General features: G+C 42.0%; 1 protein-coding gene across 1 annotated transcript in view; it reads left to right on the top strand.

The window, feature by feature from the left end:
• PTPRD (protein tyrosine phosphatase receptor type D) overlaps positions 1-26184 on the top strand; it is a 513284-nt gene that overhangs the window by 271940 nt on the left and 215160 nt on the right. The window contains exons 14-18 of the mRNA XM_054986312.1: positions 712-905; positions 4859-4885; positions 6330-6447; positions 16561-17148; positions 17512-17612. Coding sequence (XP_054842287.1) covers positions 712-905; positions 4859-4885; positions 6330-6447; positions 16561-17148; positions 17512-17612 — 1028 coding nt within the window. The remainder of the gene's footprint in view (positions 1-711; positions 906-4858; positions 4886-6329; positions 6448-16560; positions 17149-17511; positions 17613-26184) is intronic.

The raw sequence follows: 26184 nt of genomic DNA, 5'->3' as shown, positions 1-26184 counted from the left end.
CCTTAAAATTTACCCCAAATTTTCTGAAATATTTTGAACACAAATGCCTATATCTGCATTTGTTTTGTTTCTTTTTTTACCTTTGAAACCAAAATATCTTTTGGGGAGGGGAAAACACTGGAAAAATGTTATCCCTTTCCCCCTCTTCTTAAAAAACACAGGTGTTTGGAGTTTTTTCCCCCTCCCTTTTTGTTGCTTTTTGAACTCTTCCATTTTAACTCTTTCTTTATTATTTATGTTTATCTCTTTTGGAAAACTGATGCTACTTGGTTTTTACAGTATTTTGGATGTTGAATGTCTTTCATGTCTGAACATAGAAGATGGCAGACCAGATCCCATCATCTGTTTTTCCCCCACTTTAACAAAGTCAGAAAACTACCAGCATTTTACAAGTCTTTTTGGTTTTTTATTATTTTGATTACTAAAATACTTCTTTGTACTTTAATGCTTTGATTCTCAAAGCATCTTCCTTGGCTTTTGTACATTTTTACATGTTTTTTCTATTTCTCTAATACTCTTTTTCTTCCATTTTTGCATCAGTCATGGTTTTTGATCTTTTCACTGAAATGTAGAACAGATTTGTGAGTGTTTACATTTGTATTCTTCAAGGAATAACTTAGTGGGTCTACTCTTTAAAAGGAAAAAAAGAAAAGACTCTGTTGGTTGGAACAAGTGCCTGTAATTCTTCTTTTATCCACTGATGTGTTCCAGTTCCTAGTGGTCCTCCTCGCAAAGTCGAGGTAGAGGCTGTCAACTCTACATCTGTTAAAGTGTCATGGCGTTCCCCAGTGCCCAATAAGCAGCATGGACAAATCCGAGGATACCAGGTGCATTATGTGAAGATGGAAAATGGAGAGCCTAGGGGCCAACCCATGCTGAAGGATATCATGTTGGCTGATGCACAGGTAACTAACTGCATCCTCTCCCTGTAGATAAGGAGGAAAATAGTATGTTGGTAGCACCTATTTTATCTTTGACGGAAAACTGCCGTTTGTTCCTTCTTGCAATACTTCAATGACAGTCAATAGGATTGCCATTCTCCTAGGGGGAGTAAGCAATCTTCTGCCCCTGGAGTGCAGGCCCTAGTGGGCTTCTTTGATCAAGTGGGAACAAGGGGCAGGGAATAACACGTGATGTTATGTCATTTCCAGTTTGTACCAGGAAATGACATCACAATGGCCTAGGAATTAACATATCTCTAAATGTAAAAAACCCCACAGAGATGAGCAAATTCCTAGAGCATCAAGACATCACTTCTAGGTTCAAACTGGAAGAGACATCATGACACTACACAATGTTCCCCCTAGCACGCACAATGGTTCCTGCTTGTTGGCATCATTCAGCTGGCAACTAGACATGGGCACGATCGAAAAAAAAATTCCGATTAAGCCGTTCGTGGATCTGGGCTGCCGCTGAAAGCAGGTCACCGATTCTAACCAATCAAGTCTCGTTTCCGGTCCAGAATCAGGAATTGGGGAGGCCAGCGCCCAGGGCAACTGTAGTCAAGATCTTGCGCGTGCGCGCGCGTGCTCTCCTGAGTCACCCACGCCCACGCAGCAAGCCGGCTGTCCCGGTGCGCTGTGGAGCTGGCAGCAGCACGAGTGGCTCGGAGGCTGCCCGCGCCGTTCACCTGCCCCGCAAGACAAGGGGTGGCTAGCTTGCCCGCGCGCCCCTTGTCCTGGGGAAAGACGAACGGCACAGGCGGCCTCTCAGCCTCCCGCGCTGCCTTTTGCCTTTCCCCAGGACAAGGGGCGGCTGGCTTGCCCACGCACCCCTTATCCTGGGGAAAGACGAATGGCGTGGGTGGCGTCCCAGCCTCCCGCGCTCGCTGCCTTTTGCCTTTCCTTTGTGCCCATGGCTTCAGAACACCCCTTCCCCCTCCCTCCCCTGGGTTGCTGCTCCATGGTTGGAAGGAAGCCTGCTAATCAAGGAAAGCTGGACTTCCATTTGTGTTTCGAGGGCGACAGAAAGAGGGCAAACACAGCTCATTCCCCTGACACTGTTGCCCCGGCGCACTGGCGCACGAGTGTCTGCAATTCTGAACAGAAACTGACCCATCTGATCAAGTCCCGAACAAGCAAACTCCCGACTGCTGGATCGGTTGCCGTGGACAGAACCGATTAGCTGAGTCACGATGATGCAAACGCCAAAATTGGGGTTTTTTTGAAATCGTAATTCCGATTGGGCCCATCTCTACTGGCAACCCTACCAATAGAATGCCCTGAATGTTGTAGCAGACAATCAGACTAAACCCTTTTTCTGCAGATCAGACTGGTTTTATATAGAAATCACTTTTCTGGATCTGGAACTGCCAAATTAAGTGGTACAACAGTAGAGTGAAAACAACATCTAGCAATCAGTAGCCTATATCTGAAATGTATCCATGTTGCTGAACTGATGGCTTGCATTGTCTGGTCCCATCAGTTTTTGGATAGGACTCTCCTGTTCTTTCTCATTAAGTGACACTTAGTGTTGCAATTGGGGGGCCTCCTAGCTTCTCAGCCTTCGCTTCTGTTCCTTGCAGTTCTTTCTTCTGGCGGCAATCAGAGAGGGACTCTGCTGTCATCAGAAAGCACAACTCCATCCCTCTCTATCAGTATGGGGCAGAGCTTTCAGAAGGTTGTAGATTTTCTGATTATGGCTGGAGGGAGGAGGGGACTAGAGCATCTGCTGAAATGGCCCAGGATAAGCTATATCTATTATACCTTTGCTTTGCAGAGATTATATTCTTGACTAAGAGACAAAGTCTTTGTGTTTAAAAAGTTTTTCATCACATAGACCAGCTGTTCTCTGCAACAGCTCTTGTCCCATCCTCCTCCCCTCTCCAGCTGGAGAGGGACTCTGCTGTCTTCAGAAAGCTGTGACCCATACTGATCATTAGGAACAGGCTGCATTTTTTAATATAAAACCTTAGTATGTATCCTTCCCTGGACTCAAAAGGAAGCAGCAACATGGATGGGGAGAGAGGACTGCTGTTGCCATTCAGGAGTAGGTTCCTCTTGAAGGTACAAGAAGAATGGAGGAACACTCCTCCCGTGGGTGCTGTCATCTTTTGGGTCCAGTATCCTCCCTGTGAGTTCCAGGAAAGAGGCAATGGCAAGGATGGGAGACAACCTGTAGAATGGGTTGGGTGGAATGGCAAATGGCTTGAGTTAGCCTTGGATCAATTGTATCTGCTACACCTTTACTCTGTATACACAGAGATTGCATTACACCTGATTTCATTTTTTGCAGAATATACATTCATAAGGTATGAGAGAAAGTAATCCACATACTATCATGTTCCCATGACACTATTAGTTTGCATTTTATGTACTGTTACTATTTTTGACAATTCTGTTTCTGGGAATGACTTCACTGGGAATCGACATGTCAGATTCTAGATCCTTTTGGGTTCTGTTGCACTGATTTTTCCCTATATTGACTGAAATGATGCATTTTAAGTCCATTGAAATCTGTCTTTTTGGCTGAATCATGGCTAACATATATAGCTAGTTTACCGCTTTAAGAACTCATAAATTTAAACATATGGAACCATGGTTTAATGAATAACTGATTAAATAAAATGTGGTATCTGCTTTAAAAATGTTACAGATGCTCCTAATGTTATCAGTGTGAAACTATTTTCTCTTACAAAGTGTAACAGATGATAGAAAATCTGTGTAATGGGAAAACAGATTCCTTCATGAAAGATTTTTGGAAATGAGGGGGTTTAATTATATATTTGTGGGTTTTGCATTTTGAAACCTGGGCTCATTGTGGTAATTTCATGTAATATTAGTACAATAATTGTAATAATATTGTGAGGGCCTTTAAGCCCACAAAAACTTACATTTAACATTAATTCAGGGTGGAAATGTAGCAGTAGGCAACCATTAGATAAGAATGTTCTGAACAGAAATATAAGACGGTTAAGATGTAAAGATATAAAAAATGTTAAGATGTAAAAAGAATCAACTATTTTTTCTGTGGAAGTTTAAAACGTTGCCTTTTTTTGGCAAATGTGTAAAATTGCTACCAGGCTAGCCCTTCTCCTGATTCACATCTGTGTTTCTACCAACATATGCACACACGATCAGAATCATCATTGCTTGAATAAGGTTTGATGTGTCCCCCATTTTCACACTAAGTTCTTTTGGGGGTTGTGGGGAGGTCTTGAAAATACTGTGTAGCTGTAATTCAGGTTACATTTTATAAAATGATAGAAGGAAGAAAGAACATGGAATTTGATCGCTAACTTCTATGAATTTTCAAGTAAATTCACCCCGGCTGTATTAAATTAAACAAGTGCAGTGAATTAATTTCAACAAGGTAAAATGAAAATGAATATGCTGTAGTAACATGTGATTAAACAAAATGTAGCCTTTCATTACATCTCAGCAGCAATAAATTACATCTCAGCAGTCATAAAGCATTACTAAGCAAAAACAACACTCAGCAGTGGGCTCTCGGTACTTTTCTAGCTTTGTGCAGTATGCAATTTATGAACTACTTTCTCAAGTATGGGACAGGCAATTCATAATCCTGATTTTAGGAACTGGTTTCCCAAATCAGAACCGATTTTGATAACTAGTTTTCACAGGGCTGAATCCTAAAGTTCCTTACTGTCCACAGAGGAGGAGTCTTCCATGCATGGAAAAGTTTTCCATTTATGGAAGGGCTTGTGCCATGAACAGTGAAACTCTTTTCATGGAAGGAAGACATTTCCTGTGACCAAAAAGGCAACTTTGGATCCAACTCTTTTTTTTCTCTTTCCCTTTTTAAAAAAAAATCTAAGAAGGCTCACCCTGGCTACAAGTATCTCCTCATTTCTTCTATCTTTTTTTTTTCCTTTCCGACATTCTTTACTCTCAATCAGTGGGAATATGATGATACTACTGAACATGTGAGTAGCAGTTGACTGGCCAAACAACGAAGTGTGGTGCTTTTTTCTGCTTTAACTTTTATTTTATCAAATGTTTGGTTGTTTGCACATATGCATGGATTAACAACTTATTTCTTTGGCGTTTGGATTTTTCTCCCCCCTCCTTTTTTTGCTTTTGTATTGGCATAGTGCTGATTTTTTTTAACGTGTTTATATCTGCAGATTTGTGAGTCCATTGTCTGTCACTAACTTTATCTTGCAATGCAATCAAATTAATATATTTTTTTTAAATTAAAGACAGCATTTATTGTTCCAATGTGCTTCATAATTAATCATTCTTAAGATCCCAATACATTCATTCAGTATATGATGAAAAACACTATTTTGTCATTGCTAGCATGGTTCCTATTTCAATTAACAAGATCTCATATTAAATGTATATTTCTAAGAATATACATTTGTAATTGCCCAATGGCTATGGTGTTTAAATAGGCTTGCTGTGGATAAGAATATCATCAGATAAAATTCATCATCGTTATTTAAAGACATACTCCATTTGAGGTGCAGGAAGGGCTTTCTCTACCTCCTCTGCTGCCCCGCGACCCCACAGGGTGAAGGGGAGGGCCGGAGCCACTGCTGCCATCACCATGCTGCCTTCTCCGGGCCCGCAGGCCATTTAAACAGTGGGGCTTCGCTGGCCAGCCCGGAACTTCTGGCTGGCCAGCCAAGCCCCACTGCTTAAATGATCAGCTGCTTGTCGGGGATCTCTCTGACAAGCAGCTGGTCCATGAGTTTAAATACTCCTTTCCCTGCTGCTTTGCAGTGGCATGGAAAGGGGCATTGGTGTTAAAACGAACCAAATGAACCAGCAGACCTGTCATGGAAGTTCGTGGAAACGAGCTTCCACGAACTGCTGGTTTGTGAACTACAAACCAGGCCAGTTTGTGGGGGGTCTTGGTTCACATTCTGGTTTGTGCCCATCTCTAGTCTGCAGTCTTGGTACATGAAACTTATTTTGAAGTGGGAATGCAAGAAAGGTTTTAGTAGTGCAGATATTGAATGTACTACTTAGTAAATAATGACTAGTGAAACTCTCTCTCATTTCCCTCTCCACTTTCACTTATTTCACAATTAGCAATAAATTTCAACAAGAAACACAATTTAGGGTAATTTTTAACACTATTAGTATACCTAACATCACTCATTCTTTTGTCTTCTGTTTGATAATACTATCTTGGGCATGCTGCTCAGAATTGATGTTATGCTTATTGCTTAAGTAAGTGCAATACTGTGCATAAGGCTCATCTTTGGGTAGTCCCAAAAGCTTACTATCACTGCTGGTAGCACGAAAGACATTTACACTGGATGCAATACATCACAACTAAATGTGTAATGACTTTCTCATGATTACTTAAGCATGCTAATGTATTTTTAGACATCTTCTGTTTTTATTATTTCATTTCAGGAAATGATTATATCAGGACTACAGCCTGAGACAACATATTCCCTAACTGTCACAGCCTATACAACTAAAGGAGATGGTGCACGCAGCAAGCCCAGACTGGTGTCTACTACTGGTGCAGGTAATAGTTGGATGTTCTTTCTTTAAGCTAGCTGGGTGTTCTTGAATACTTTCTAAAGGGAATCTGAAAATGGTTCTATGGATTGTTATAGGAGATCAAAGAAATGATGATTTTCGAGATGATTTCCTTAGGTACAAACTAGGGGCGTGCATCCTGAAAAGATTCAGGTTTCCCACTTTGGGAAAAAAAATTGGAATTCTGGTATTTACTCACTTCGGTATGCTCCGTAAAGATTCAGAGCATACTGAAGTTAGGAGGAGCAACCCCCCACCTCCCACCCCCCTGGAGCAACCCCTCCATCCCCCCCCCCACTTGCCTGGCTGGCAGGGAGAGGAGGTGATCAGCTGGGCAGCGTGCCACTGGCAGCGGCGGTGGCAGCATACACAAGGCCAAGACGGCCCGGAGCCGGCTCCTCTGCTGCCGCACTGCCTCCTCTGGGCCTGCAGCGGCTTGCGAAGGGGGGAAGGCCGGAGCTGCCTCCTCCGGCCCTTCTTGCCCTTCAAATTGCTGCCGCCTCCTCCGCCAGAGGCAGGGCCAAGGTAAGTGGGGGTGAGAGGCTGGGACTGCAGGTGAGGGGCTGGGACTGCAGGTGAGGGGCTGGGACTGCAGGGGCTGGGGAGGATGTTTAAAGGGCCCTGCTGCTTGCAAGCGGCAGGAAAGGGGCCCTTTAAACTTGGCCCCGAAGCTTTCCAAAGCATTACAAATGCTTCGGAAAGCTTTGATTCAGGATTTCCAAAAAGGGGCCAGCATGCTGTCCCCAATTCAGAAAACACCGAATCTTTACAGATCAGGTCCGATTCAGATATTTTACCCAAATCGGAAACCCAAAGCACACACTCCTAGTACAAACAAAGGCCAAGATCTACAGAGCTACTTCAAGTGTCCCTATAAGATCTTCAACATGTCCTGTGGAATTTTTTACTCTTTTTTTTTGAGCTCCAACCACCCTACCATATCAGAAGCTACTTTTGAAAATCCCCACAATTCCAAGAGTCATGTCACCAGGTGGCATGGGAGTTGCAGTAAAAAGCCAATAAGCCCCAGACTTCTCTTGGTAGTATAGAAGTTGTGGCTGTTTTACTGAAGATCTTTCTCATCAAAAGATACTATTCATGAAATACTAACAATGCAGATAAAACTACCAGTTTAACAGTGCAAGTCAGTCTAATGCAATGTAGTGTAAACTTACTGAAATGAATAAAGTAACTGCATAGTATTGCACTGTAAAATTACTAACCTCTCCCTCACAAGAACATTAAATCCCACATCTATACCCATCCACTGATATTTTAGGTTTGCCTGATTAATTCAGTTCACGAACATTTGACTGTAAATAGGTACCAAGAGAGGATTGCGAATGTAGACATTTGAATAAATAAGGAGGGAAGAGAGAAAGAGTATCTGTGTGTGCCTGTAAGGTTGCTTACTTAGTAAATTTGTTTGCCTCTTCTTTCATGAAAGGCCCAAGCGGCTAGCAACATTAATAAAAATACAGTGAAAATAAAACACATACAGTTTTAAAGAAACAAAACTATTATATCTTGGGCTAGTCAGATTGTATCCGTAGACAGTAGGGATGTGCTATTCAGTTTTTGTATACTGAATATATACCCAGATAATGCCTTATCAGCATTATTCAGGTATAGTGAATAATATTAGCAAATCCCAAATATATCCATGAATGTCAAATACCTTAATGCTGGATAAACAGAATATATTCAGTTTGATGTTGGTTCTGCTGGGCTTGCAGCAGAGTCCTTGCTTCAGTTTGGTTCTGCTGAGACTCTCTGGTTTGACATTGGTTCTGTTGGGATTCTTTGGTTTGTTATTGGTTCTGTTAGGCTTATATTAGCCCTGGGTTCGTTCTGGCGTTTTTGAGTGACATTGGTTTTGTTGGTCTTGAAACAGTGTCCGTTACTTTGTTTTGTTTCTGCTGGAATTCTCTAGTTTAACATTGGTTTCCTTTTCATTTTTTCTTTTCTTTTTTTGCCCTAGAAAGCCTTAGAATTACACACACACACCCAACAAAGAAGTGTGGCTGGGGGCATCAGTGGACCATAGGGGTCCAATTTTCGTGAAACTTAGAGGGTCTTTAGTGGACAGGAAGGAATAGGTTCCCTGGAATTTAGGTGACGTTTGCCTGAAAGAGCCCCCCACCAGCCCCCTAGATATTTTCCCCATAGGGAGTAATGGCTGAATATATTCCATTTTCCTGAATTAAACTGGATTCAAATAGTGAATTGGACTCAAATATCAGGAATAGAGATGGGCACGATCCGCATTGCGATCCAAAAAACCCCACGATGATGGCGATCGTGACTCAGCAGATCGTGATCGGCCACGGCCAACGATCCAGCGATCGGGAGGGGGCTGGATCGGGGCTGGATCGTTCTCAGATTGGGAAGCCAGACACTCAGGCGCCAGTAATCTATTCCCGGGGCAACGGAGCCAGGGGAATGCCTGAGCTGTATTTCCCCTCCTTCTGTCGCCCTGGAAACCCGAATGGAAGCCCAGGTTTCCTTGATCAGCAGGGCTCCCTTCCAACCACGGAGCAGCAAAGCAGTCACCAGTTGGGAGAAGACACCCAGGGGAGGGAGGGGGAACGGGGTGTTCTGTAGCCATGGGCACTCCAATCTCATCCCTGCAAATGCTGATAGGCAGCTCTGACGGCCAAACACAGACAGCCAAACACAAACACAGATGCCGCCGGCATCACCCACCGTTCTTTTCTCGCCAGCGTGCTCCTTTTTGGCCTGGCAGGCAGGCACATGGGGGGTGCCATCAGCGAGCGGCCAGACCCCCTGCCCCCTGAAGGGAGGCGGCTTGTCGCCGTCTCCCCGTGCCCACTGGGCCCGGTGGCTGCTGCCAACACCCACCTTCCCACATAGCTGGGAATAGCAGCGCGCCCCGCTTTGGCCTCCACGATCCATGATCCACGGATCGGGAATGGGAGATGATCGGTGTGGATCGTTTAATTGGGATCGTCACCGGCGCCGATCCACGATCAGCTGGATCGGCAATTTTTTTTGAATTGTGCCCATCTCTAATCAGGAATACTGAGTATATATTTTAATGGGGCTTGCAAAGGAGAGCTACCTCATGAGTTGTATGCATTGTGCTCATCCCCCCCCCTTCCCTCTAAAGGAGTCTGCAGACTGCCATTGCCCTGGTAGCAACAAAAAAAAGCTGCACTCATGCATGTTGTTCAGATCCCCCTTCCCGCCAACTGGGTTACGTAAAGATTCCTCTCTCTCTCTCCTTGGGAGCCAATTGATGATTGGCTGTTGCGTAAAAAAGATGCTGGCAGCCCAGTGCCTACAGGTTGCTACTGCTGCGTGGCAAGAACCAAAATGAAACACACAAACTTTCCAGTGGGAAGGGGGTGCAATTATAACTTGGTTTCCAGGATGGAGTTCACCATACCAGATGTTACTTGAACAAAACAAAACAGTGAATTCTCGGTGTATTTCTTGTTTGTTTCGTTTTGTACACCTCTACCACATAGTTGTTTCTTCTGACCTCTTCTTACTTTAGACTCTATGTGAGCTTACAATTTATTACTTCTGCCATAGAGAAATAATAATAATTCTTACCCCCTTTTTTATAGGCACTACTCTTCAGAGTTTTAAAAACTAAACTTAACATAAGGGCCACCACAGGAGTAAAAGCAATTTATGGCATAAATAATTTAGTGACAGCTTCCAGAAGCCTCCCCTCTAGAAATCTGATGGAGTTATTATTCTATTTCTGTGGAGTCTCTTGCCTTTGTTATGCTCCATTGGTTTCAGTAATAGTTATAATACAATGAGAAATATGGCCTCAAATATACATCTAGAGTCTTTTTCTCAACTCTGTAGCTGGTTTTCCTTGTGCAGCACGAGGAGAAAAGTCAGAATTAATCAATGAGATATATTTTCATGTATTGAAAAATATGGCAGAAACTTATAAAATACACAGGATTCTATTTGCACAATAATGAGGTGCTAAAAATGAGTAGTAGGCAGGAAATAGCTATAAGAAACTAAAATTCATGTGTTGTTGGTAATGGCTAGGACTCACGGCAATTCTTACCATTTTTGTAAAGCGATATTTGCTATCTGTTTTCTATCAGATGAAATCAACTGTTGTATGTATTTGCAACAGTTACCCTTCTAAAAGATAAATTAACATATATATTCAAACAAGAGCCTTTCTCCAGCTTCAAGTTTGCAATACAGTTTATCACTCTTGTATTTGAAGCATATTATTGATCTTTAATTTTCTTCTGTTTTCACACCCATTCTTCTGGTTGTACACTCCTTTACATTATGTTCTTTTTGTTCTTTTGCATTTTTCCACATATGGAATGTATTGTACAAAAGATTTCAAATGTGCAAATCTTACAGTGGAATGCTATGCAGAATTATTCCAGTCTAAGACCACTAGTTAAGTCTAGACGGAGTAGCTGAAACATTGGAAGTTATATACCCCTCGTATATCAGTAAAAAATAATCTTTCTTTAGATCTTATGGCTCTGAGAAGAATATAAGACTTGGTATGATCTTAGTGCTGCTCTCATTTTTTCCCCCTCTGAGAAGCATTTGCTCATGACAGACTCTCAAGACTGTGTTCTGTTTGTATTGTCGAAGGCTTTCACGGCCGGAGAACGATGGTTGTTGGGGGTTTTTCGGGCTGTATTGCCGTGGTCTTGGCATTGTAGTTCCTGACGTTTCGCCAGCAGCTGTGGCTGGCATCTTCAGAGGTGTAGCACCAAAAGACAGAGATCTCTCAGTGTCACAGTGTGGAAAAGATGTAGGTCATTTGTATCTACTCAGGAGGGGTGGGGTTGAGCTGAGTCATTCTGTAAGAGTTTCCCAGGGTGTGGAATGCTAATGGCGGGAGGCTTCACTGTAACCTGAGGAGGTTCTTTTGCATATGGATTGGTGCTTGATGTGCTAATCTTCTCTGCAGGGCTATTGTCGGGTGTGGAGTGTTTTGTTGGCCTGGTGTTTTTCAGAACTGGAGCCCATGCTCTGTTCATTCTTAAGGTTTCTTCTTTCCTGTTGAAGTTTTGCTTATGCTTGTGAATTTCAATGGCTTCCCTGTGCAGTCTGACAAAGTAGTTGGAAGTGTTGTCCAGTATTTTGGTGTCCTGGAATAAGATACTGTGCCCTGTTTGAGTTAGGCTATGTTCAGCCACTGCTGATTTTTCAGGCTGTCCAAGTCTGCAGTGTCTTTCATGTTCTTTTATTCTTGTCTGGATGCTACGCTTTGTGGTCCCGATGTAAACTTGTCCACAGCTGCAGGGTATACGGTATACTCCTGCAGAGGTGAGGGGGTCTCTGCTGTCTTTTGCTGATCGTAGCATCTGTTGTATTTTTCGGGTGGGTCTGAATACTGCTTGAAGGTTATGCTTTTCCATAAGCTTTCCCATCTGATCAGTAATTCCTTTGATATATGGCAAAAACACTTTTCCTGTAGGTGACTGTTTTTCCTTGGTTGTTTGATTCATCCTGGGTTTGATTGCTCTTCGGATTTCATTTCTGGAGTAGCCATTTGCCTGAAGTGCGTGGTTTAGATGATTAATTTCCTCATTGAGAAAGCGCGGCTCACATATCCGTCTTGCACGATCCACTAATGTTTTCATTATGCCTCTTTTCTGTCGGGGGTGGTGATTGGAGTTTTTGTGTAAGTACCGATCAGTGTGAGTTGGTTTCCTGTAGACCTTGTGACCTAACTGAAAGTTTGCTTTGCGGATGACCAAGGTATCTAGGAATGAGAGTTTTCCCTCACTTTCTTTCTCCATTGTGAATTGTATGTTCAGGTGGATGTTGTTGAGATGATTCAAAAACTCCCTCAATTCTTCCTCCCCATGGCTCCAAATGATGAATGTATCATCCACAAACCGGAACCATACACTGGGTTTGTGGGGTGCTGATTCTAGAGCTGTTTTTTCAAAATGTTCCATGTAGAAGTTTGCTATAACTGGGCTGAGTGGGCTCCCCATGGCCACCCCATCCATCTGTTCATAGAATTCGTTGTCCCATTGGAAGTAACTGGTTGTCAGACAATGATGGAATAAGGCTGTTACATCCTCTGGGAAAATCTGATTAATCAGTGCAATAGTGTCTTTTACTGGGACCTTGGTAAACAGGGATACAACATCAAAACTGACAAGTATGTCTTGTGGATTGAGTTTCAGAGAACTGATTTTGTTGATGAAATCTGCTGAATCTTTGATGTAAGACGAGGTTTTCCCGATGTGGTCCTGCAGGAGATCTGCCAGATGTCTAGCTAATTCATATGTCGGTGAACCAATGGCACTCACAATGGGTCGGAGTGGGACTGAATCTTTATGTATTTTGGGGAGTCCATATAGTCTAGGTGGCTGTGCTTCAGTCTTGCATAGTTTTCTGTGCGTGTCGGGATGTAGTGAGGAATTCTTGATCAGCGCATTTGTTAGCCTGGTGATAAAATGAGAAGTCAGGATTGGGACAAGGTCGATAATCTCACCTACAGGAAGATGGAACAAGTGTTTACCAACCACACATCCAGACAGAAGCAGAAGTTTAACAAACTACAGGAAAAAAGACAGACAAGCCCAATGCTCGACAATGCACGCATTGTCATCAATCTGACAGACCGTCAACTCTCACCAGAAGAAACCTCCATCTTGGCAAAGGGAGGAAACTTTGCAGTCACCCCCACCAGAATTCCTGTGGAAGACATCATTGCAAATGTAGAAGCTGCCATCCGTCATCTACCTGAAGAGGAAGCTGAGGAAATAAGAGGAGAGACAGCCAGGATTCTACGAAAGGCCAAGCTTCCCACCAGCAATATAACACGCAAGGAGAGAAATGCCATCAAGACCCTCAATGCAGATCCAGACATCATCATTCTACCAGCTGATAAAGGCAATGCTACAGTGATCATGAAAACGGAGGAATACAAAAAGAAGATTAAGGAACTCCTGGACCCCTCCACCTACAAAAAACTAAAACGAGATCCCACTTGCAAAATCACCAGGCTAACAAATGCGCTGATCAAGAATTCCTCACTACATCCCGACACGCACAGAAAACTATGCAAGACTGAAGCACAGCCACCTAGACTATATGGACTCCCCAAAATACATAAAGATTCAGTCCCACTCCGACCCATTGTGAGTGCCATTGGTTCACCGACATATGAATTAGCTAGATATCTGGCAGATCTCCTGCAGGACCACATCGGGAAAACCTCGTCTTACATCAAAGATTCAGCAGATTTCATCAACAAAATCAGTTCTCTGAAACTCAATCCACAAGACATACTTGTCAGTTTTGATGTTGTATCCCTGTTTACCAAGGTCCCAGTAAAAGACACTATTGCACTGATTAATCAGATTTTCCCAGAGGATGTAACAGCCTTATTCCATCATTGTCTGACAACCAGTTACTTCCAATGGGACAACGAATTCTATGAACAGATGGATGGGGTGGCCATGGGGAGCCCACTCAGCCCAGTTATAGCAAACTTCTACATGGAACATTTTGAAAAAACAGCTCTAGAATCAGCACCCCACAAACCCAGTGTATGGTTCCGGTTTGTGGATGATACATTCATCATTTGGAGCCATGGGGAGGAAGAATTGAGGGAGTTTTTGAATCATCTCAACAACATCCACCTGAACATACAATTCACAATGGAGAAAGAAAGTGAGGGAAAACTCTCATTCCTAGATACCTTGGTCATCCGCAAAGCAAACTTTCAGTTAGGTCACAAGGTCTACAGGAAACCAACTCACACTGATCGGTACTTACACAAAAACTCCAATCACCACCCCCGACAGAAAAGAGGCATAATGAAAACATTAGTGGATCGTGCAAGACGGATATGTGAGCCGCGCTTTCTCAATGAGGAAATTAATCATCTAAACCACGCACTTCAGGCAAATGGCTACTCCAGAAATGAAATCCGAAGAGCAATCAAACCCAGGATGAATCAAACAACCAAGGAAAAACAGTCACCTACAGGAAAAGTGTTTTTGCCATATATCAAAGGAATTACTGATCAGATGGGAAAGCTTATGGAAAAGCATAACCTTCAAGCAGTATTCAGACCCACCCGAAAAATACAACAGATGCTACGATCAGCAAAAGACAGCAGAGACCCCCTCACCTCTGCAGGAGTATACCGTATACCCTGCAGCTGTGGACAAGTTTACATCGGGACCACAAAGCGTAGCATCCAGACAAGAATAAAAGAACATGAAAGACACTGCAGACTTGGACAGCCTGAAAAATCAGCAGTGGCTGAACATAGCCTAACTCAAACAGGGCACAGTATCTTATTCCAGGACACCAAAATACTGGACAACACTTCCAACTACTTTGTCAGACTGCACAGGGAAGCCATTGAAATTCACAAGCATAAGCAAAACTTCAACAGGAAAGAAGAAACCTTAAGAATGAACAGAGCATGGGCTCCAGTTCTGAAAAACACCAGGCCAACAAAACACTCCACACCCGACAATAGCCCTGCAGAGAAGATTAGCACATCAAGCACCAATCCATATGCAAAAGAACCTCCTCAGGTTACAGTGAAGCCTCCCGCCATTAGCATTCCACACCCTGGGAAACTCTTACAGAATGACTCAGCTCAACCCCACCCCTCCTGAGTAGATACAAATGACCTACATCTTTTCCACACTGTGACACTGAGAGATCTCTGTCTTTTGGTGCTACACCTCTGAAGATGCCAGCCACAGCTGCTGGCGAAACGTCAGGAACTACAATGCCAAGACCACGGCAATACAGCCCGAAAAACCCCCAACAACCATGTGTTCTGTTTGATGAGAACTGCCATTTAAAACTTCCATTTTATGTATTGCTATTGCATGCAGGAAGGTGGTTGCAAATAAATAATAATTAAAACAATAATTATTCATCACACCAAACTTAGAAAAATAGCATTTTATGGATAAGGCTAGGCTGAACTATTCATGCAGACACATTTTATAGAATCAAGTAGGTGTGCAGCAGAACAGCACTGAACTCATATCCTACTGTCATTTTATAAATGTATATATATATATGAGGGGCTGGTTAGATAGCATGCTTTAGTACATGCAGTTTTTCCATTTACAGCTTGAAGTAACTAGTCCAGGTAAAGGTCTACTGGGAAATATGAAATTCTATTTGGGTGGATTTTACCATCCAATATTGGATGTTAGAATTTTGAACAAAAAGGGCTAGCTTTGAAAATCTTCCTATTTTTCTTTCTTTCACTGTTGCAGCATTTCCCTTTTCCCAGAGTATTCGGTTCATAAAAAATGTACAATTGTGGAATTTTTAAAAATAATTCTGCTGTCCACAAACTCTGTGAAAATGGGGAGGTGAATTTTCTCTTTCTTGGGTTCTGCTCATCAAAGTTATGCAAATGTCAATGAAAGTTTGGTGAAAGGAAAACCTAGGAGTGAGAGAGAACGAATCCCAAGCAGGGATTTCACCATGACTTATTGTTGAATATATAAACTAGTCCTTTGAAATTACCATGTAATTAGATGATGTGAATCTGCCAGATTTGTAAAGTGATTTATTTACATTTACATTTATTTGTTGCTTGGTTCATGCCAGAGGGAGGTTGGGTAGAAAGTAATAACCAAATGACAAGCTTGTTGCACTGCCTAAATAAGTACTTTGATGAAATAAAACAAACAGTGGGTTTGATCGTAGTGATGCAGGAATGAAAGTAACTCATGTAATAAAATACTAAAATCTCTGCTGAGGTCAAGGGGGCATCATGAAAAAGTGCCATGTGTCTCTCATAAAGTGGGAGGGGAGAATTTGGTGAAATTCCCTTAGAAGATGAGCATAGAGGAGGCAGCTTGGTTAAGTTCTTCATTCCAGCCTCCTTTGTTACATGGCACTTTGTTCATGTGGTCCCCTAACCCTCAGTAGAGGGTTTTCAGAGTATGTACAGGAGACCACTGGTAGAAGGAAAGAGTGAGAATATCCTCTTGTGCAGGCCCTTGCTTGCATATCTATAGGTTCTAACCTAAAATGGATCTCATATTGCTATTTTTTTTAAATGCAGAAGTAAAATATTAGAAAATATTAATACACTCTTTGCTAAAATAATATTGTATTGTAGTTCCAGGGAAACCTCGCCTTGTGATTAGTCATACACAAATGAGTACGGCTCTCATTCAGTGGCATCCCCCTGCTGACACATATGGCCCCCTGCAGGGGTACCGCCTGAGATTTGGCCGCAAAGACATGGATACATTTAAGATGCGGGAATTTACTGAGAAGGATGACCACTACACAGCCACAGATATCCACAAAGGAACTTCCTACGTCTTCAGGCTTTCTGCTAGAAATAAAGTGGGCTTTGGAGAGGAAATGGTTAAAGAAATTTCAATTCCAGAAGATCTGCCAAGTGGATTCCCTCAGAACCTACATTCGGAAAGTGCCACTTCATCATCAGTCCAGTTAACTTGGGAGCCACCCCTGTTATCGGAGAGAAATGGAAATATCACCAAATATACCCTGCTGTATAGGGACATCAATGTGGCACATCATCCAACAGAGATCCCAATTGTTCCTGCTGATACTGTTATGACACTTTCGGGCCTAAAACCAGATACCACATATGATGTAAAAATTCGTGCACACACAAGCAAAGGGCCTGGTCCATATAGTCCAAGTGTCCAGTTCAGGACACTACCTGTGGATCAAGGTAGGATTTGTCTGCCTTGTTTTTAAAGGAATTTTGGTCTTTGGATATCGATTTTTTTGAAGCTGTAATTAAAACTGACCAAACCATCATAAAAATAGTTTCAACTAACATCAGAGGTAAAGTATGTAAATCTTCATGTGTTTTGGATTCATTAGAATTCAGTTATCCCATATCAGACAAGTCTGGCTGACATCTACACACTAATTACAGGTAAGAAATATATAACATTCTGTGTTGTCATTTGTAAAAATAGGATGTGGTTTTTAAAAGCAGGTAGGAGAATTGTTAAGTACAGTGATAGTGGAATGGGTAGGGATGTAAAGATCAAGATGTACTTTAAATACATTGTTTTTAATTTTCCAGCAGTGTTTGCAAAAAATTTTCACGTCAAAGCTGTAATGAAGACATCAGTATTGCTCTCTTGGGAGATACCAGAGAATTATAACTCTGCCATGCCTTTCAAAGTAAGTTGTTTTGTAATTCACAAGACATAAAGAGTAAAAAATAATAATGACTGAATAGTGTACTGAAGAAAGTATTTTTTAAAATCTAGCTGTACTTTTAAAAGCTTGCTTAATTAAAAATGCCAAATTTTGCTGTTGCTAGGTCCCCCGCTTCCTTTTTAATTTTGAGGAAGAAACGAAATATATGCAGTACTTACTTTCCTGTCAAACCTAAACTTCTCTTACTAATCAAACAACATAGTAAGCAATTAAAATTGTACTATTTGGAATGTTTATGGAGTTTAAAAGTATAAATTCCTTCCATTTTCTATAAGAAAAGCTTCAAGTGTGCCCAATGCTTGAGAAAATGTCGCATACCACTTCACCCTATACTATAATAGCACATATATCTTTAATTTTTGACATCTGTGGTAAGAAGAAAAAGATAGGAAACAAATTCTGTAGGAAAGAAAAGAAAGTGTATTATTTGGAAAGAAACTCTCTCATAGAGACATAATAGGTAAGATTGCCAAGATGTTTGCATCTTAAGCTAAACCCTGTAACGCTGAACTAAAAATGTATTAGCATTAAACACATTCTAGCTTATTAATCGTTGACAAAATTATTTACATTTAAACAAAAAATTCTTGAAAACACTGTAGATGTCTACAGCGTAAGAGAGGTTTTTTTTCCAGGGCTCCCAAAATTTCCCAATATTTTTCATCGGGAAAACTGAAGAAGTCCTCAGAATTTTCCTGCTATATATTTTGAGTGTGAGCATCCTTGACTTAAGAAGCATTTGACTAATTCTTTTTTAAAAATTCACAGGATTCCCAATATCCCCAAAAATGTCTAGCTCCAATGGCTTCAGATAAGGCTATAGTGGGGGAAGAGGAATTTCCCCTAAATTTTCCAGGTTTTTTAGCGGGGTAGGGTGAGTTCTCACATCTTTAATCTCCTTGTCATAGGATAAACACAAGAGGGCAAAAATCTTTATTTCTGCTCTTTAGATTATTGTAAACAGTTGTCAGTACTTTTCTCAAAGATAGCATAATAGCTTGAAACATATGGTGAAATTTAAAAATCAGTCTTAATATTCTGACCTCCTCAATTGGTTTCCTTTGTTTTGTGCTTTGTTTCTCGTATTAGATAAACCAGATGGAAAAACTACTATTTATTATAAAGAGCTCTTTAGAATCAAGTTGAATTTATATGGTGTTGAAAAAAACATCGCAATTAGAGATGGGCACAAACCAAAAAAACCCGAACCATGTGGTTCGTGGTTCGTCACATTTCACAAACCACAAACTTTCATGAACCTGTCCCAGTTCCTGAACTGGTTCATTTGGTTTTGTGAAAATATCACATCCAGGTCAGCAAATCATCACTTCTGGGTCAGCAGAAGGTCACTTCCAGGCCAGCAGAAGGCCACTTCCAGGTCAGCAGAAGGTCTGCAGGAAGTCCATCCCCTGTTGCCTAGGAATCTGATTGATCGGCACCAGGCTGTCTGCAATGATGAACCAAAAAATGAACCAAACGAACCAGCCTAAAGGTTTTGGCAGTTCATTAGAAATGGGCTCTGATGAACCGCCGGTTCGCGAACCACAAATCAGCCTGGTTCATCATGAACTTTGGTTCGTATTTCAGTTCGTGCCCATCTCTAATTGCAGTATGTTTTCCCCTTAACATTATCCTTTAGTGAAGCTTTCTTGTGAATTTACTGCATGTTATCAAAGTTATATTTAACAACATGGCAAGAACCCATTCAAAACAAATCTTTCATTTTATTTAAATTTATTTTAAATTGTATTGAAATAAACACATTCTCATACTACTAAATCTAGAACCATTATTTCTTAACTTATATTCTCATACAGTTCAGTTTTGTTCAGGTAAGTAGCAAAGGAAACCATTGTTTCAGATAATCTACATTTTTTGTGGCCATGCTTTCCCATAGTCTTTCACAACATGCATTATCATATGCCAGAGGTTCCTTATCCTATTCTTCCTTTGATGGAAGAAATAAGATGCAAACAGTGACTAAGTAATCCTTGACCATTTTCTCATTAATTTCTTCCTACATTCTTGAATAATTTTTAAAATAAATATCATTGGATCAAAAGAAAGTTCATATCCAATAATATCTTTATTTCCAGAAAATGTCAACATATATGTGTGTATGTATGTGTATGTTACCAGATATACTTTAAATCAGTCTCTGACTGAATGTATATAGAGTTAGTTTTCCCATATATTTTTAAAAATATCAGCTGGTGTGCAATACAGCAAATATAATATCTCATTTAAAATTGTGTTTTGAATTAGAGTTGAATTAGTCCCGTATGACATATGTAGCTACAATTTATTTAAAATGAAATCAGTCTCAATTTCTGGTGATGTGGTTGAGTTCAGTCTTGTGACCCTAGGTACTATGTATGGCTTTTAATGATGATAAATAGGATTTGTGCAGCACATCAATGTATTGACTGTGGGTTAAAGGAGAAAAAGATAGAAGTCCAATGAGACAAATGTATTGCAAGTCAGCCATGTATCACTGGTACCCAGTTGCCACTGGCAACAGAAATGGTTGCCCTGGCAAGTAGTGTCTGGCAGCTGAAGAGTTGCAGCTGCCATTCTTCTTGGCTGCTTTCCATTTCTTTTTTCCATCCCAGAGTGTACAGACTGAAAGGTTGAGATGGCCTGCTGAATCCTGTGAAGGGCAGGAGGCAGTGCCCTTTCTTTATACAAGTGCTTAAGAAGAAGAAAAAAAAGATGTGCAGCTTCTTCTTTTCTCAACTGCTTTGCATGAAGAGAGAGTGATTCCCAGTAATTCTAGTTGGTTAGTGATACATACTCCCTCTCTCTATCCTTCTGATCCTTTCCACCAACAGCCCTCATCCAAATCCAATCAGAGCCCAGCTCATCCAGACCAGTGTTACCAGTGTGACAGGTAAGGGAGTAAAAGCTACATGTTTTTCCCCTCTCCTATAAGATAATTTAATCTCACCTTTCTCTTGCAAAGCAAGACTAAAGTGGCTTACACAAACCAAAAAATAAACAAAAATCTTTTGAAAAAATCACAGTACAACTGTAAAACAAAAGGAGTAGCCAGGAGGTGGGGCTGAGCAAGTGGAAAAATCATCCCTTGATGGAACAGTCTCCCCTGGGCGAGCAGCAGCACAGGTAGCCCCCAGTAGCAGCTTTTTTTCAGGCCTGAGCAGTCAAGGGCCAGAGCTGAACAGCAGGAAAAACTCAGCCCCTGATGGAATAGTCTGCCCTGGCAAGCAATAGCAATGTTTAATATACTAGTGGCTTGCACAGTAGTTCTTATTGTGGCTAGCGTGAATGATGCACAAATGGAAAAATAGTATGGAGAACATACTGGTTTTTTGTTCGTTTGTTTTTTGCTTTGCTTGCCTGTGTTGTTTCAATTAGCAGTAAAACAGAACATCAACAACAACAGGAGGTGGTGTTCTACTCCTGTTTCTTGGTAAAGCTGGAGGAACAAAGTGAAGTGGAAAAGGCTGAGAAGGGGTAGGTATTAGAAACAATGAAGAAAGAAAGTAAGCAAGGCTGCAAGAAAAGGTTGTAGAACACTACATGCTGCAAACAGAAGTTTTTGAGATTTTGGAATAAGGATTCCAGTTTATTCTGGCAACAGTTTCCCTGATTCTACTAGTCACCATCCCCACCCTCCTCTTGCTGCTATGTATTCTAGCCCATTGCTTGCTCAACCTTCTATCTGTCCTTTTTCTTTTGTGTGCCAATCAACTTTTTTTCTGGCATTCATTATGTTTCCTAGATTACTAGCAGCTGTGATAGGAGAACTGTGTGTGTTTATTGATATCTCAAGCGGGAAGGGTGTATTTTTATTGAAAATAACGTATTTGGATAGGTGAAATGAAGTCCTATCCTCATTCCCTCTTCCCCTGGTTGTAGCCTGTTAAAACATTTTTTTTTCCTGTATCAGCTCTGATACCAGAAATTAACTGTGCTTGAAGAAAAGGTATCAACAATGGAGCACATGGAAGGAGGCAAGGTTTTACTAACTTTACTGTTACCCAAATGGGGGTCTCCTTCTGAGTTGGGAAAGGTCTGCTACCTTCCGATCAGAAAGTTCTTCCTAGGTAAAGTTAGTGGATTCCAAGGGAGCTAAAGTGTCTTTAATTTGGGAGTCAAATCCGGCACAAAGTGTCTGGTTAAAGTCATCCTCATCAAAATCATGGGCTCACTGGTGGCGAGGAACTTTCTAGGCAATGGTGGTGAAGAGCTTTTTGTGAGCTACATACTTCTCCGGGTTTTCATCTAGAGCATGGCACTCCAAAATATATAGTATTTTTGCAGTTTGGCCAGGCCGAAGGAGCTGCACAACTTCCTTCTTCCACAAGGTCAGGTGGAGGAAGGTGTCCAGAACACACACACTGAGCACATGGCAGGGCAGTCAAATTATACTGGGAAACGTTCCCTCGGACAGGATCGCATCTTCTGCCCTAACAATAATAATAGCTTAATGGCTTTCTCCGAAGGTAAGACAATAAAATGAGAAAGGTTTGATTATACCTTGCTGAGTGTAACTACAGGTGATTGATTAAATCTGATTAGGAAGGAGGAAGGGAGGGAAGATTGGCAGGGTATGGGTGAGATTAACTCAGGAACTCCTGGGAGACCTTTTACCATTATATCTATGCACATCTCTGAGATGTGGGGCTGATAATTAGTCTTGCCTCATGACTCACATTCCAGTATTTTCCATTTCCATCCACAGTTGGGAACCGTTCTGCTTAGCCAGGCAACATGTCTGGTGCTTGATACACATGGAGAAAAGGCTTATGATATATCCATAAGCTTCTTTAATAATAATAATAATAATAATAATAATAATAATAATAATAATTGTGCTTATATACCGCTCTTCTAGACAGATCAGTGCCTCACCCAGAGTGGTGAACAAGTTAGTGTTATTATTATCCCCACAATACAGCTGGGGAGCTGGGGCTGAGGAGTGGCTTGCCCAAGGCCACCTACTGAACTCATGGCAGTAGATGGATTCGAACCAGTAGAGTGCTGATTCGCAGCCAAGCCACTTAACCACTTAATAGTGTGAGGGTATGGCTTGATTGTTAACATTACCTACAAACTCGATTTGTTATTTTTTTAAACAATAATCTCTTCCTAGTTCATACTTTCACATGAATGGGAGCACACCTGAATAAATATTTGTCAATTTCTTGCGGTATCCAGATTGGCCATTAAATACTCAGTAAAATAGTCAGTTAAAATAGTCATTTTCTATAAGATAGAAAATGTCTTTCCTTTACTGTAAAACTCAAAGAAGCATAGGATGACTTTCAACATACAGTATATTGTAATGAAACGAGTGCAATTTGAAGATAGCCTCCAATGTCATCCATCCAGTTCAGTTCTCTAGTTTAGCAGAATGTGATAACTTGAGCTGTCATGATCTGGCTCTGCCAGGAAGGCCTAGCAAGGCCACAAAAAACTGTTAGCAGTGGGAGTAAGCCTGCCTACAATTCCCAGAAGCCCCTGGGCCATTTTGGCACCCTTTTTGGCCAATCAGAACACAGGGGGCTGGTGCTATATAAGTCTGGGAGAAAAAAGCCTGTGTTCTTTCTCTCAGGGAGCAGGCCAGAGGAGGTTTCTGCTAGGGGGAGAAGTCCTCATCCAGGTAGTATGAGAAGACAGGCCTGGTAGACAGAGGGACAGTGAGTTCAGTTGCACTAGGGCCTTTTGCTTATTTTACTTTCACCCATCTATTGTTGCTAAGGCACCTTGTTTGCTTGTTTGTTTGTTGTTTGATTAACTGACCTCCTTGTAAATAAACTCTTTTGTTGTTACTCTGCTGGGTCCTTACGCCTGTTTATTGGCCAAGCTACGGAGGTCAAAAGGGTTGGGAGGGTACTCTGGACCTTCCCAAGGGACCCTAAATCCCAGAAAGGTGGCAGCATAAGGTGGCCCACCCCACCTGAGGCATGACATGGTGGTAGAAGTGGGATGGATTAATTTTGGACCCTAGTAAGGCAGAGTGACATTTGGTTTTGACGGGGGGAAAAAAACTTTTGTTTTTGCTTTTGGCTTAAGGAAGCCACATCTGCTGAAGGTGCTTGCAAGACCAAGTAAAGGTCTGGTAAAGGTGTAGTGAAAAGGGGTTTTGTTTATGTTTTAGCTGTCTAGTCAACTGGATAGTGAGGCTAGAATAAGTAGTGCATGCTCCTCCGAACTGGGAAGACAGAATCAGAGGATGCACCTGTTCCTAGAAGCAAGACCCAAGCAAGGGCTACTTGCCCCATGTTTGAGAAGGAAGAGATAGCCAGAACAATGGATTCCCCGAGTGAAGAGGTCTTGCGTCTCCAGCTGCAACTTAAGCATGCAGACTTTGAGCTAGAGAAAGTGAAGCTTGAGAATGAGAAAGAGAAAATGAAGCTTGAGAAAGAGAACCAAGCTCGATTAGAGCTGGAAAAAGAGAGATTGAGGCATGTGCTTGAGATGGCTAAGTTCGCAAAGAGTCCATCTTTTCCAGATGCCACCGTGAAAGAGGATCGTTGGAATTACCCCTTGTGCAAGGAAGGAGAGGACATCGAGGCCTTCCTGCAGAATTTTGAACAAGTCTGCATTGACTACAAAGTCCCCCCAAAGCAGTACATGGAAAAGCTGAGACTGCACTTGAGTAGTGTCCTGGCTTCATTGTCCGGCCAGATGGAAGGCAAACAGGACAGATTTCAAGCTGTTCAAGCAAAGAGTGAGAGAGAGAGTGGGATTCACCAAGGAAGGGGCCCGAAAGCACTTCAGAGAGATCAGGCTTGAAGGTAAAGAGTCCTACCCACAGTTAATACACAGACTGGGAAAAGCCTATGACTTGTGGGTGGAAGTTGCAGAAGCCACTACCCTGGCTGATGTCAAGGCCCTGATGTGTATTAACCAGTTCCTGAATCTTCTTCCTGAGCACATTTGGTGCCTGATTGGGGACAAGAGTCCTTCTGCCCTTCAAGAAGCAGGCCAGTGGGCGGAGCGACTGGCTGAAGCCTACAGAGGGCAGAGGTTCAGCATTCATCGGGACTGGCATCAAAGGGAGTCTCCTAAGTCCCCACCCCGCTCCAGAAAGAAGCCAGAAGAAAAAAGACAGCCGTCCCAGCAGCAGCAACCTGTTTTCCCAACTGCAGGTGGGAAGTCGCCCATGGTGGAGGAGAAGGTGCCACGGTGCTTTACACGCAACCAGTGGGGCCACTTTCGGAATAAGTGCCCCAAGGTCGAAAGTGATATGCACCACATGATCCCAGAGAGGCCTTAGATTACTTTGCCTGCATTTGATCCAGAGTATATTCCCCAGCACCACCGGAAGAAGGTCATGGTGGATGGCTGTGAAGTTGCTGCTTGGCGAGATACTGCTTCTCTCTTGACTACTGTCCATTGCTCTCTTATCGATCCCAAGTACTTCTTCCCAGGAGAAGAAAGGAGGGTAAGGCGCCTGCACGAAGCAGAAGGTATTGTGCTGCCCGTTGCCCAGGTACTGATTACCTATGGACTTTGGAAAGTTGCTGTGCACGATTATACCCCATTAGCCATGTTTGTGGGAGAAGACTGAGCAAAGCATGTGCTGCAGGAACCAAAAGAACACGAGCTACAGTCTGCAGAACCCGAGGCTGACCAAGAGGGAGATGTGTACATGCAGTTTCTGAAAGACTTTGCAAACTCTGGTATCTATTGCACTAAAGGGATGGTAGATATATATGCCACTTCCAGTATCAAGGGACTTTTTACAGTTTCAGCTGCATCTCTTTAATGTTGAATGTAAGCCAGGAAAAGTAATATCAGTAACAGACACATCCAGGACATTGGATGGTACTAGTGAGAATATGAGGATCTTGAAATTATCCATGTAAACATAATAAAGAGCTGTATTGTCGAAGGCTTTCACGGCCGGAGAACGATGGTTGTTGGGGGTGCCAAGACCACGGCAATACAGCCCGGAAAACCCCCAACAACCATAATAAAGAGCTGTTGTAGCACAGTGGTTAAGTGATTTGGCTGTGAATCAGCACTCTAATGGTTCAAATCCCTCTACTGCCATGAGCTCAGTAGGTGGCCTTGGGTAAGCCACTCCTTTCAGCCCCAGCTCTCCAGCTGTATTGTGGGGATAATAATAACACTAACTTGTTCACTGCTCTGAGTGAGGCACTAATCTGTCTAGAAGAGCAGTATATAAGCGCTATGGTGATGGTGATGATGATGATGATGATGATAAATAAAAGTTTCCAGTATCAGGATGTGACAGTAATTTTCTGAAGCCACAACAGATGAATCACACTGCTCAAAATAGTCAAAGCCATTGTTACAGGCTAGCCTTCACGACACACATGCCTATTTTTTTTCCACTTTAAAATAAAGCAGTTTTTAATGATGGAACATTGTTCATATACATTGTTCATATACATTGATAGTGCCTAAAATATTGCAAAAATAACCCCAGGCTTCAGTTAATACAGGTGTCTAGGCTTGAAAACTGTAAAAGGAAAGCCACAGATAGGCTATATTGGCCTCACATTTTTCAACTATTGAACATACGGTATAAAATGTG

Source organism: Eublepharis macularius, chromosome 8 (assembly GCF_028583425.1).
Source record: "Eublepharis macularius isolate TG4126 chromosome 8, MPM_Emac_v1.0, whole genome shotgun sequence".
NCBI classification, from domain to species: domain Eukaryota; kingdom Metazoa; phylum Chordata; class Lepidosauria; order Squamata; family Eublepharidae; genus Eublepharis; species Eublepharis macularius.
This window is presented reverse-complemented; position numbering and strand designations above follow the sequence as displayed.